Raw genomic sequence first — 13,833 nt, forward strand, 5'->3', positions numbered from 1 at the left:
ACTCTCTGGTTGGAGTTCCTCCCACACCTATCGACAGAGCTCTTGCGGGTCTGCCGTCTGGGGACTCCCACGGGGGTCCGCGCAGCATCCCTTCCCTCAGCCTCCTTTTGGCTACAGGATGGGCACGTGGCTCAGGCCTGGCCAATCAAAGCCCTCTCTCCATCTGGCTGCAGTGACTGGCTCAAAGATGGGCTTAGGATCCACGCCTGGCCAATCAGGGCCTTCCTCGAGCATTTTGCCATAGTAACGGCTAAGAACACCTGCATACTCTGAGGGACTGGGAGCCATGAGGACCATCGAGCCTGGGGCTGCCTTTGGCAACTTCATCCTGCCTCCCGGGGGCAGCCTATGCTGGAACGCCATGCAGATGTTAACACCGGTGTTGTAGGAGAAGGTTTAACGACAAGAAAAAATGTTCAGGTACCTTCCTGGGTTAAAAAAAAAAAAAAAAAGCAAGCTACAAAACAGTGCACACAATGTTACTTGCTCCGTGTGTGTGTGTGTGTGTGTGTGTGTGTTGTGCAAATTTAAAAAGCACATGATGCATGTCTGATTATTACCATGGTTCTGCCTGTAGGAGTGCTGGCTACCTTTTTTCTTTTTGTTTATCTGAACTGTCACAACTCCAGCTGGATGCCACACTTTTTAGAATTCTTTGTTGCTTTTCTGTGTTGATCTGAAGCGAGAGCTCATGCCATCCCCCTGAAGAAGCCATTCCCAGCGCATTCCTCTCGGGGTGCACAGGCTCGGCTGGAGTCACCTCGCTTGCCAACGACCCCCGGTCTGCCCCAGTCCGGGGCCTGGTCCACCCGAGGCTGCGGCTCACCTGGCTCCGCTCAGCCGCCGGGCCCTGCGGTCTCCACTGTGCCCGAGCAGCGCCACCCTCCAGGGTCCTCCAGACCTTGGAGAAGCTGGTCTCCCTCCCCCACTCATCCTGCTGGGTGTCGTGTTTTCATTCTCGGCTTGCAAGAAACCTGCAAAAAATATTTTCTTTGGCAGCGGATGAGAGAGCAGCAGCTCCAGACATGCCTTCCAGGTGACGTCCAAGCCTGGAGTGGCCACTGCCCTCCGCGGCTGCCAGGAGCCATGGTCACGGACAAGGCCAGGCTCGGACCGCATCATCCTGGACAGGGTTCTGTCTCCCATCAAGCGTTGAGATACCGCAGTCCTGAGAGATGGGGCCCACAGGACCCTCCTGGTGGTCCAAGCCTCTCCGAAGCCGATGGCACGTGACTGTCAGGCTGGGGGATGTGGCTCCAGGGACCTAGATCCTGGCTGTCTTCTCCCATTGCTGAAGGGTCTCCCTGGCAGGCAGTCAAGGGTCCAACAGCACCCCCGATCCGCCTATCTCCTTGGGGGGGACACTCTCTCCAGAGGGGGGTCTGTTCCCACGCCCCTCTGAGCAGACCGGTCCTCCCAACCCCAAGCCCTGACTGCCCAGTGAGTGCCGGAGGCCACACACAGCCTTTGAGCCATCGGATCTGCGTTTACAAGGGGTGACCGTGGAGGAGAAGGACCGGCCGAGGGTGTTTGAACGGGAAGGGCCGGCGGCATGGCGCAGCCAGGTCGCGCTGTGGGGATGCAGAGAAGGCCGGGGGAGAGGACAGAGGGCCGAGGCTGAGAGGAGTCACGGGGTGGGGCGGGGGGAGCCGAGGGAGGAGTTAGCCTGAGGGCTTTCCACATTCTCCCGGGTGCAGACGGAGTTTTTGTGCACAAGTGACACATTCCCTGAACCCTTTGAATAACACCCATTCTAATTAAACTATGTCATCCGGGAATCCATTCCCCACAATCCAGAGGTCCAGGCTGGCTTATGCCCAGGGCCCCGGCCCCCGGTGGGAAGGTCAGCTTCCCCCGCCCCCTTCCTGTGGGCTGGGAGGCCCCCCGTTGCGGCTCACTCTCCAGGGCCCAGAGTTCTTGCAGAAGGTGCGTCCCTGGGACCCGGCCTCTCCCCCAGCCCTGGCGTCTAAGGGGTGGAGGGGCCCTCAAGGTCATGGCCCAACGTCGCTGGGCAGCTGTGGTTCCGTGCGCCCAGAGCGCGTGCTGGTTGGGCAGGTGGCAGGTGGAAAAGGCAAGAGGCCTGGGGTCTGGCAGATCTGGGTTAGAGTCCCGGCTGCAGAAGCTTCCAGCAGGGCGGCCTGCGTTGTTTCTTGGCCCCTTTGCCACCACTCCCATCCCAGGCCTACGGCACGTGACACACCATCCTTCGAGCTCCTCTGGACGCGCTCGTGGAGGGACCCCGCTCTCCAAACGGGGACGTGGGGCCGGGGAAGCTGAGCCATGGTGGCGCCGTGATCGCACAGCTGGCAACCGGGCAAAAGCCGCGCTCTGGGAGCTGCCTGTGCCACAGGGAGGAGGAGGGCTTGCACTGCGATAAACCTTCAGGCGGCGGGGGGGGGGGGGGGGTCGTGCCAGGAAGGAGGGAGGGTAAACCTTTAAGGGATGTCCTTTCACTATTTACGTCGGACCTGCAAGGTCCCGGTTGGGCCTCCAAGTCACCCGTTGAGGGCTGGTGTGGATGAGGTGGAGGTGGGGGCGGCTGCCGCGAGCGTCGACGCCGAGGCCGAGCCCGAGGCCGAGCCCGGGCACAGGGACTGGCGCGGGACTGCCCTCTCTCCTCGTGAACGCGTTTGCACGTCCTCGCAATCAAAAGCCGTTTTTAAGGCAGCAAGTGGGACCCCGACCAGAGTCGAGGAGCAACCGGAAAGGACGCCCAGACGGAGGCAGGGAGTCCCACCGCGTCCCCGTGGGCCCGCCCCCCGCTCCCCCCGCCCCCCCACTCCCCTGTGGTCCAAGAACGCTGGGCTCCCGGTAACAACTGCGCCTCCTGGGGACATGTGTTTCCAATCACCCTGCCCAGCGGTGAGTCACCGCAGCAGCTGCTGCCTGTCTCGTCCCCACCACTCACCTTCCCACTCGCCATGGTGACGGCTGGGCCCTGCCCCCACCCCGGTCGCTGACCCTCCCACGTCTAGGCCCCCCGCAGCCAGCGCTGGCGGGTCAGCTCGCCAGCCTCCAGGCTGCCGCGAGCCCGGCCTCACAGGCCCCCTCGTTGCCATCGGCTCCGGCTGTGTCCCCAGTCAGGGGCTCGTGCCGTAGGAAGGAAGGGGCCGCCACACCCCAGCACCTGCACTGCCCGCTGGGCACACCGCTGGTGCCCCCCACGTGCTTGTCCAATGGGTGAGTGAATGAACAAATGAATGCATGAACGAATGAACAAATGAGCTGTGACCGTAGAAGCAGGGGGTCGCGGGGAAGACAGACGTGAGAACAGCACCCGTGAGAGAAGTGTGCGGAGCAGGACCGGCAGCCATGTTTAGAGCATGCGCAGTAGAGCCATGACGCAGGGGGCGAGGCTGCACAGCGTGGCAGGCACCGCGTGCTTCCCTGACAGGTAACGCCACTCCCTCAGAGAGCGACGTGAACAAAGTGCGCCTATCAAAGCTGATGTACACCGCACGTGCCCGTCGGGACGGAGGAAAACAGCCTGTGCGTACCCAAGCAAGAAAAACATGTTTATGAGAAATTGTGCAAAATCAACATGACTTTGCAACTAAAAGAAGCATAAAAGCAGAGGACTTCAGGCTGTGGACAACGCGTCCGGAGAGCGAGTTGCTTTGAAATGTCCCATATGGTCCATCTCGGGAGGGAAAGGGCTCCGCAGAGACCCGCCCCCTCCCTCCGGCCCGCAGGACACCGGCTGCCGGCCGGCTGCCTCCCGGACGGGACCAGATCTGGACTGTCGGGACTCGGGTTCGTTATCCCCAATCCTCTTGTGTGATGTTTTTGCTGATTGTTTCTGAGTGATTATTATTGTTATTAGGTTAGTGTGGCGGATTTGGATTGCATCTGCATTCGTATGGGGGGGACCCCCAAAACCCCGGAATTTATTTATAAAAAACTGACTTTATTCTTACATATTCTGAAGTTTATGTTTAAACTTCAGTCACCTTCAAAATACTCTCCATTTGACGCAATACACGTGTCGAGAAATTTCTTTCCACTGGTCAAAATAGTTTTTGAATGCGTTGATTTTGATGCCTTTTAGTGCTTCTGCTGTTTTTTTGTTTCACCTCTTCCAGGTCGGCAAAACATTGCCTGTTAAGGAACTTTTTCATCTGGGAAAACAGAAAACGTTGCTCAGGCGACATCGGATGAGAGAGGGTGGGGCGTGGGGGTCATACTGTTTTTGGTCAAAAACGGCTGAACGCTCAGCGCCGTGTGGGCGGGTGGGCTCGTAAATCACCCATCGCGAAACAGGCAAACGTGCTGAAAGTCTTCAAAAAAATTCACTGACGCCGAACGCAGCCTCTCACAATAGTGACGGCTGGTGCGCTGACGTGGATGGGCTCGGGGAACATGCCCCCCGCGGGGGGGAGCCTGTTCTCCCAGAGGCCCGCCCTGCAGAAGATAACCCTGGTTTTCTTCGGGGGTCCCTCCTCATAAAAACTGAGTGAACGGCATAGTCACCTGTGTTGACTCACTGTTGTCCCTCAATGCTGGCGTCACCTGTAGGGCCGATGGCCGTATAGGTGGTCCTGCGCTTTTGGTTCCTGAGACCCGGTCACACGACCTGAGCGAGGACCGACCAAGGGCTGATTTACAGGAAAGACTCTATGGCGAAATGTACGCTCGCATCGGGAAGGAATCCAGCCCCGGGGCCACCGAGGGGCACTTCCCATCACCTTCTCCTTACGGGGAGCTCCTCTCCACCCAGCCGCGGCCGGGCACCTCCTGCGACAGAAATCAGCTGGCTTCCTGGGGAAGGAGGGCTGGAGAGGGACCAGTGTCCCGTGCGGGGGAGGGCAGGGGATGGACACCTGCCAGGCTCAAGGACACGTAGGGCGGCCCCCGCCTTCCCCAGAAGTCTGGCCATTGTTGGACCGGGAGCCCTGCGGGGACCCAGAGCCCCTTCGTGGCTGCAGGAAGCCCAGCGTGGCTCAGGTGCCGGGAGATGTGGTCCACGCCCACCCCAGGGCCTTCCCTGTGGGCATCCAGTCGACGTCTGTGAGCGGAAGCAGAGCGGAGGACACAGGGACAGTGGTTAGCCTTGTTCCCAGGGCCAACAAGCGCCAGGACAGAACCAGGGACCCCAAGGAAGAGGAGACAAGCAGCAAGTTGGGGTCAGGCTGACTGCACACAGGGCCCCGCCGACCCCGGCGGCTGGGTGGGCCAGGGAGCCGCGGGTCTCAGGGAGCGGGCCGCTGCCTGCGTGCTGAGGACAGGGTGCGGCGCCAAAAACAGGGAGCCCGTGCGCCGGGGCCCTGGCCCCAGGGACCAGCTGGAGAAGGTGGCCGGGGCCCGGTGAGTCACCTTCCGAGCAGCCCTGCTTGTCCTTGCCTTTCTCACGGCACGGATCTGCTGCCATCCTTCTGATCTCTTTGCGGGCGACCAGAGCCCGCCTTAAATGCTGCCTTTTCTGGTGGCTGGCATGTCGGCCCCAGGATGAATGAGGCCCTTCAGGGACTCCATCCCCTCACCCTCTCCCCAGCTCCACGGGATGACGTCTGGCGGCTGGTACGTATCCCATCCCCTGGGCTCCACAGCCGGTCACAGCGCTGGGCTGGGGGGCGGGCAGGTTGGCATCGGAAGGGGGCAAGGACCCGGACCGGGCACTGACGGTGCTCGGGGCCGCTGACCACGGGGCTGACCTCGCGACACCTGAAGCATCACAGGGGAGAGAGCGGAGGGGGGGACCTGGCAGAAACAGGGAGAGGAAGACGGGATTGGGGAGTGGGAAGCAGAGAGAGGATTTTCTTGGGCACGGCCCTAATCATAGCCTTGAAATGAAATTTACTGCTGCTCTCAGCATGGGCCGCCCGCCAGCGCCGCCAAACCAGCCCCTTCTGTTTGGATTAGGCAGTGACATCATGGCCAAGGGCCGTCACTCCCAGCACCAGAGGAAGAGGAGAATGGCGGGCCGGCAGGCGGGCGGGAAACCTGAGCCTCCGGCCTCTCGGCTCCCCAGGAGGGGAACCCGAAACCAAGAAAACTCAGCCTCAACAGGCTCCTGCTGAGCTGGGCAGCCAGTCCCCCAGGTGCCTCGCCTCTCGCCCCTCGCCGGCCCCTGGTCCCCGGAGCCAGCTGAGGCTGCTTCCTTGAAGCCCGGGACGGAGGAGCCCTGGGTCCCCATCTCCGCTCCCTGGCCCTGCTCCCTCGCCCGCCCAGGGAGGAAGCACATGACCACATGCCCGGGGCCAAGAGGAAATAGCCTGGGCATGAGAAAACGCTCCGCGGAGGCCTGCAGCAGCCCTGCTCGGTCTCGCGAGCCCTTTGTTTTCCACAGGGGTGATGTCTAGAGGGGGATCCGGGGAGGGCCCTAGGAAGGGGGGAGGAGTGGGAGTCGGGGGTGGGAGAGGGAGGCAGAGCTCAGGGGCGCCCCCATGGGAATCGTGGACCCTCCCACGCTCCCGGAAGGAGGGCACGCAGGGCAGGGAGAAGAGGCAGTGTCCTGTCACAGTTCCCGTGGACCAAGGTCGGCGAAGGCTTCCCGGCCCCAGAGCCGCCTCCCCGGACTCCTCCGGGCAGGCACTTTCAGCCTGGGCTGTCGGGGCTCCGACGCGGCCGTCTTTTCAAGCCAATGCCTCCATGGGCTGCTTATGGACCCCCGGACAGCCCGCCTCCCTCCCTTCTTGCAGGAGTCGCGGGGGTCTGGGTCAGGATGTCATGGTTGGTGTGGGGACGGCCGCCTGGACCTGGCTTCTCAGGGAGCAGGGGTTGTGTCCAGACAGGTACGCAAGGTGGGGGCCCTGGCTCAAGGCCGCCTTTGCCCTGAGGGGTGCCTGCCTGGTAGGAGAGAGAGGGGGGTCACGGGTGCATGGGCAGACCGTGAAGGGGAGAGGCCAAGCCCCGCCGTCGGAAAGAGGCTCCATGGGCTTAAAACACAGCCACCCACGCAGCAGACGGAGCCCCGGCGAGGGCACGAGCCACGAGCAGGCAGGTGGCAGAGGGGGGTCACGCGAAGGTGGGAGCCTCAGGGAGCCGCCACCAGAGCAGGGTGTCACAGTGCTGGCCGGAAAGGACAGGAGGCCCCCGGAGCTGCCTAGTCTAGGGGTGAACCCGCGTCTGAACGTCGCTGTCCCTGCCCAAGAAGCTGGGTGTGACTGGCCTCTGTCCTGCCACCCGAGTCCCTTCCGCCTGGAGCCGCCCCACCACCTGAGTGGTGAACAGCTTTTCACACACCTGTCTAGATCCGTGCGTGTGTTTAATTTTTTGTAACCCTCCCTCGATGACGTGCCTACTGATTTTAGAGAGAGAGGAAGTGGGGGTAGAGGGAGAGAAACACCGACGTAAGGGAGAAACATCCATCGGTTGCCTCTCGCATGCGCCCCGACTGGGGACCAAACCCACGGCCCAGGCACCTGCCCCGACTGGGAATCGCCCTCGTGGCCTTTTGGTTTCTGGGACGACGCTCCGACCCACTGAGCCACACCAGCTGGGGCCACAGATATGTTTAATTGACCATAAATGAAATATCATGCAGGCTGTTTACTCACGGACCCTTTTTCAAAAAACAACCTTTCTAACATCCCTGGCCTCCCCTCCCTGAGAACTGAGGCGGACAGACGGGTGTATCCAGGACACAGGCTGATGTGCACAAAAACTTCTGCCTCTGTGTTTTGCTTTTCTCACGACCAAAGATTTTTATCACTTGGGGCTTGTCAACAGGATGGTTTTGCCTCCCCCTCCACAACCCTGCCCCCAGCCAGGAGATATTGAGCAACGTCTGGACATATGTGGGTTGTCACAGCTTGGGATGCGGTGTTATTGGCATCTGGAGGGTGGAGGCCAGCGATGTTGCTCAACACCCTGGAGAGCACAGGCCGTGCCAGGGACTGCTCTGGCCCAGAGGTCAGCAGTGCTGAGGCTGAGAGGCCAGCCCTGGCCGAAGAGAATTAATAACAAGAGTAATGAGGCCTGGCTTGGTCGGTTGGACTGTCGTCCCATAAGCCAAAAGGTCGGGAGTTCAATTACTGGTCAGGGCACTCGCCTGGGTTGTGGGGTCAGTCCTTGGTCAGGGCGTGGACAAGAGGCAACCCAATGACAAGTCTCCCTCTCTCTCTCCCTCCCTTCCCTTCTCCCTCTACAATCAATAAGCATGTCTCCAGGCGAGGATAAAAAAATAATAGTAAAGTTAATGAAATGAAAGGAAAACGGGAACGTGCGGCAGAGTGTCCACTGCCGACCTTGGAGATGCGATGTCGCCTCTGCAGTAACCTGTGGCCTGTCTTCATGCGATAGACGGCTCAGTCACTCTCGACCCCTTCCTGTCACACAGCCCCGCCAGGGGATGTTGGGAACAGATAACTGGGCTGGTGGCACCTCCTCCTTACTGTGGCCACGAGTCGGATGCCCAGAGTTGGTGGGGGGCCTATTGTGATCTTCGAGCCAGAGACCACACATCCTACGCCACAGAAACCCCAGGGCAGCCAGGCACGTGGACGCCCCCCCACCCCTGCCCACGCCGCCCGCCGCCCGCCGCCCTGCCGTCCACCTCAGACCTGCCCGGGACAGGCTCATTCCTCCAGGCCCGGCTTCCTGCGCGGGCGGGGCCATCTTCACGCCCACGCCCGTACAGCATCCGACTCTAGAAACCTGCCTGGAGGAGCACGGGGCTTCTCACTGTCCCATCACTATCTCCGGCGGGGTGGGGGGTGGGCGACGCTCCAGGCTCAGGGGGACATGGAACGCCTCCAAACTGGGAGAGTGAGTCCACTGGGAGAGTGAGTCCACCGGGAGGAGGCTCCTCCTTGAGCTCGGTGGACGGAGCCTGGCTGTTGGGGCCTCCTGCCCGGGCCTGTGAAGCCGTTCTGACTCCATACCTGAGACAGGCGGGAGGAGGCGCTGGCCCTTCCTCCTGGCCCTGGACCACGTTGACTCCGCCAAGCTGAGCCCAGGAAGAGCTCGCTGGGTCTCCAGGCAGGGTTGGGGCGCTGAGGGTCCTGCTGGGCTCTCTGCCGGGAGAGTCTCTTTGGGGGAAAGGGGCAAGGTGAGTGTTCCTGGTGGGAAGTGGCAGCCCCACAGTGTGGTCTGAGGGTCCTAGAAGCCCCCTCCCCAGCCTGCCTGGCAGGCACCACCCCTCCTCTCTGTCCCGCTGGGAGCCAGGTCCCCAGGCTGAGCTCAGAAGTACACGGGGCGGGATCTGTGGCCACCACCGCATTGCCTGCTCCTTCCCTCTCCTGCCGGGGCGGGAGGCGCCCTGACCCAGTCCTCCTGCCTTGGAGCTGAGGTCAGAGCTAAAGCCCTTCCCCTGAATTCTCCGCCTTGTTGCGCCCGCTTGGCACCCGAGCCAAGAGCATGTGACACTACTTTACAGGAACAAAAGCCGAAAAAGTGAGTTCGGGTTTGTCAGGATGCTAAAATACTGCTTTGCCCCGTTAACTTTTCTCCAAGTTGTCTGTTTCAAAGGGCCCAGAAACAGAAGGAAACGGTTTTCCACTCTTTCGGTATTTTCCAGTTTCATATCTCAAGTCAGCACCACGCAGTTTAGCAGGCAATTATTCTTTAATTGTGTCATTTTCTTCCCTTTACACCTCCCCAGCTGAACTAGAAGCGTCCTGCCGGCAAACGGGAGGTCCCGTGTGCAGCTGCTCAGCGCGGAGGGGCGCGCGGACGGCTCAGTGACAGGCAGACGGGGTCCCCGGGGGTCACACTTCATCCTCCTTCACAGGCGTCCACACCTCTAAGATTCTCCGCCCCTTCTGGAACACAGGCCTGTTTTGGGAAAAGTCCTCCAGCTCCCACGTTTGTGGGCTCAGGGAGGGAGCTGCGCGCGGAGCCCAGCCAGCGCCTCCCTCCCGTCTGATGGCCTCCCAGGCCCCCGGCCCACCCACCCCCGGCTCTTGTTGGCCGGTCAACAATATGGCCAGTTTATATAAAATCCCGTTTTGTTCTTCGTAACCACTCCCTCTCCCTTTCTAAGTAAACTGACTAAGTGCACTTAAAATTCTAAGGCCTCCATCTGAAAAAGGAGTCCCCTGCAAATTTCATAAGGCCACCACCCCCAGGGGGCACGGGGCCAGGCCAAAGGGAGACCCTTGGCGCCAAAGCACACACCCCTCTCGTTCAATTCCCGGGATCCCAGGGGTTGCAGGGAACGGGGCGTGTATACCTCCCACACCAAGCTGGAAGAGAAGGGCAAGAGGTGGTGGGTGCACCCCACCCCTAACCCCCCGGTTCCCTGGGGAGTGGGCTGTGAGTCCCAAGTGTTGAGTCGGGGCCCACTGGTCTCTGTCCGCCAGGGTCGCTCCCCGCCCCAACCTCTAGTGATTTGGGAGGGTGCGGGGTGCAGCTCCGGCCGGTGGGAAGCCAGGTGCGCAGCGGCGAGCCCCCACGCTGGGCACAACAAAAGCCGGGCTCGGGGGAGGGCCGGGGAGGCGCGGGGGCGGGGCCTCCGGTGCTCCCCGAGCCCCATTGGCCGTCGGCGGAGCCCGACGCCCTCGGAGCCCTATATAAGGCCGGCTCGGGCCTCTGCCGCCGCGCACACATCCATAGAAGGCTGTGGAGGAGCCGGGACCCGGGCCGCGCGCGCTCGCCTCGCCGCCTCCCACCGCTTTCTTCTCGGCGAGCCAGCCGCTCATCCGCCGCCGCCGCCCCCGCAGCACAGACCCGAGAAAGTTTGTGCGGCCGATCGCGGGCCGGGTGCGGAGGGCGCGCCCGGGAGCGCAGCGAAACCGCGCGCCTCAGCCCGCCCAGAGGGGAGCGCCTCGAACCCAGGCGGCGGCGGCCGAGCCCCGAGCCCGCGCCCCCGGCCCGCGCCCCTCGCCCGCCATGGGCGCCGCGGCCCGCAGCCTGCGGCTCGCGCTGGGCCTCCTGCTCTTGGGGACGCTGCTCCGCCGGGCCGACGCCTGCAGCTGCTCCCCGGTGCACCCGCAACAGGCGTTTTGCAATGCAGACGTAGGTAAGGACGACGGCCGCCTGGGCCCTGTGGGTGCCTACCGCCCCCGCGGGGCGCGCGGGACCCCCCGAGGGTGCGCAGGCGCCCCGCCCGCCTGCGTCTTGCAGAGGGACCCAGTGCCTGCCTCCCGGCTCTCGGCGCCTTCTCCAATCCCGCAAGTTGACGCCAAAATCGCACTTTTCTTTTCCCTCCCTCCACGCCCTTTCTTTCCCTCTCTGCCGAGATGCTTCTCAACCTCAAAATTCCACCGAAATTCCGCTGCAGCTCCAGCCCCAGAAAAGGGAGCCAGCGAACGGATTGGGTTTTGGCAGGCGAAGGGCCCTGGGATACCAGCGCTGGGCGGGGGTGGGGGGCGGGGAGAGTGGGGGACACAGCGCGTGGGAGTGGAGGGGAGCCTTGGCCTCGGTGGGATGAAGGGCTGGGGACCCCGGGAAGAAACTTTCCCATGTGATTTGGCAGTGGGGCTCCTCCGGGCTTGGGGCCGGGCGCCGAATGGCTTCTCTGCTAGGCCTCTTCCCCCAGCCCTGCTTGGGGGCTCACTGGATTGGGTGGGGGCAGATGGGCACTTCCCTCCGCTGGGCAGGCTCCGGGCTCAGAGCGGCCGCTCAGAAAGGTCCGCAGAGCCGCGGGCTGGCTCCTTGCTCCCTGCTCTGCCCAGGAGACATTACGCACAGGGCTGGACAGGAAGGCGAGTCTTTGAGTGGCTTGGTGCTAGTGACTACTTTTTCTGAACATCCACAAAAGCTGGATACTTTGGCGACCGGGCGGGGTTGGGGGGAGGTGGCAGGCGGGGGTGTGTGTGTATGTGCAGGTTGTGTGGCTGCTTAGAGTCCCTGGAAATATCTGTAACCCGGAGGACTCCTTGCCCCCCAAAGGTGGGAGCGAGTGAGCGAGCGAGGGAGGAGGAGCCCAGTTATTTGTTCTTGTCCGCGGAGGGGCCGCAGGAGAGGCTGGCTCCCCGAGGTGTGCATCCAGGCCTGACACGTGCAGGCCTGGGCAGCCCCGGCAAAGGTCAGCCGGGGTGACCTGGAACAGGTTTGGGGTAACCAAGAGGACAGTTGCACCGCAGGTGGGCCTCCACGGCCCTCTCTGACTTCTCAACAGGTGGAACTTCTGCCCCTGCGTCTCGGCCAGCCAGGCATCCTGTTGACAGGCCAGATGCGCGGAGGCGGGGCTGCCCTCACAAGCACAGACCCCGAGCCGAGGTTTCTGGGGGTTTCTCCTGCTGGCAGCCGCAGTCCCCTGGACTCCCCAGCCCACCGTGGCTCCCTGCTGCACCCCCGTTGGCCCCTCAAGCTGCTTCTGCTGCAGGTGCTCCTACCTGTGGGCGCCCCATGGCCGGGCCCCCTGGGCGTGGGGCTTGCTTGAGGAGTGGTTTCCATAAAACTGGGGTTACGGAGAGCAAGGTCTGTTTTGGGGCTCGGTGTGATTCGAAGGGGGAGGAGAGGCCCTGCTTAGGGAGGAGCCAGGCCAGCTTCTGGGCAGCGAGTCCCGGGGCAGAATCAGACCGAGGCCAGAAGGCATCGCGGCTCCTGAGTCCCCGGGGCTGGCTTACAGTAGCGCAATGGGAAGGGGTTGGGCCTTGGGACCACTCCCTGTGCCACCGACTTGCTCAGTGTCGGCGGGGGCGGGGCTGTGTCTGCGGTGGGTTCGGACCGAGGGCAGCCTGGGGTCCGTCGGGAGTGACAGGACACCCGGAGCCTCCTCGCTTTGGGTGCAGCTCTGTCCTCCCGCCTGGACCTCCTGGTGTTTGTGTCCAAATCCCTGCAGGAAAGTCAGGCAAGGCTCTTAGCCACCTCCCTGCCCTGAGGCCGGGCCTGGCTCTGCGGAGCCCAAGGTTAGATTCCCGAGGCTGCAGGAACCCGCTGCCCTCCCTGGGGGCTGGAAACAGCAGGTGCGAGGCCCAAATTCCAGGTGTGGGCGGGGCTGGTTCCTCCCGGAGGTGCGGATGGAGCGTCCGGTCCGGGCCTCTCTCCCGCTTCTGGGGGCTCCGGCGGTTCTTGGCGCGTAGATACGTCACGCCCGTCCCTGCTCCGTCTCTGCACGGTCTTCTCTGCGTACCCGTGTGTCCAAATTGCCGTGTTCCTTTAAGGACACCAGTCATGGGGCTAGTGTCCCGCCCACATTCAGCACGACCGCGTCTCAACCTGCTCACATCTGCAAAGACCGTGCTTCCAACTAAGATCTCGATCACGGGTCGGGCTGGACAAGAATTTCAGGAGGATGCAATTCGAGCCTGGCCGTCCGGTGTTGTTCCACACGCAGCCCTTCTGTGCTCGGCCGGCGCGGATGGACGCAGAGCCGGACGTCGCCGTGCGGGCCCTGGGCGGCCCAGAGTGAGCCCCGCGGGAAAGCAGTGACCTTTCCACGTCCCCTCTGCTCTAAGCGGGACAGGTTCATGAGATCGTCTGATTCACCACTCTGGCCCTGAGTGGAATCGCCTGGGGTCTTTTAAAGGTCACTCGGGGCTACGCCCCTTTGTGTGTGCAGGGAGTGTGGCCCAGATCTCGGCTTTGGTAGTTTCCAAAGCCCTGCAGATGATTTTGTGCCACCAGAGCTGTGGCCCAAAGGTCTGGGGAAGGGCGGTGGCTTGGTGCCCGTGGGGACGCTATAGGCTGGTCTCTGATGCGGCACGCTGGCTTCTGTCATTGTCGCCGGACCCAGGTTTGTTGAACAGCTCGGTATCTGCAAGAGGCGCTGGCTTAAGAAACAGCGCTCTGTCTGCCCGTGGAAGGGCCCCCGGGAGGTGTCCCGGCTCTGGCAGCTGGTAGGACTGGAACCGTGGTCAGCCAAAAGAGTCGATTATGATGAAGTTGTCATATTTTGGATGCGGAGGATGGTCAGAGGCGATCTGGGCCCCTGGGAGTCCCTGCTCCTCGTTCTTCCCGGGCAGGGAGGACCAGCAGGACACACCACCCTGTCTCAGAGCGCCGCCC

General features: G+C 62.5%; 1 protein-coding gene across 1 annotated transcript in view; it reads left to right on the forward strand.

The window, feature by feature from the left end:
* The first annotated feature begins 10,483 nt into the window (after positions 1-10,483).
* The window catches only part of TIMP2 (TIMP metallopeptidase inhibitor 2), a 39,599-nt gene continuing 36,249 nt past the window's right edge, over positions 10,484-13,833 (forward strand). The window contains exon 1 of the mRNA XM_054592904.1: positions 10,484-10,900. Coding sequence (XP_054448879.1) covers positions 10,771-10,900 — 130 coding nt within the window. The 5' untranslated portion in view covers positions 10,484-10,770. The remainder of the gene's footprint in view (positions 10,901-13,833) is intronic.

The sequence above is a fragment of the Pteronotus mesoamericanus genome, unplaced genomic scaffold, assembly GCF_021234165.1.
Source record: "Pteronotus mesoamericanus isolate MK-2021 breed Mesoamerican mustached bat unplaced genomic scaffold, CSHL_Meso_final scaffold_408, whole genome shotgun sequence".
NCBI lineage: Eukaryota > Metazoa > Chordata > Mammalia > Chiroptera > Mormoopidae > Pteronotus > Pteronotus mesoamericanus.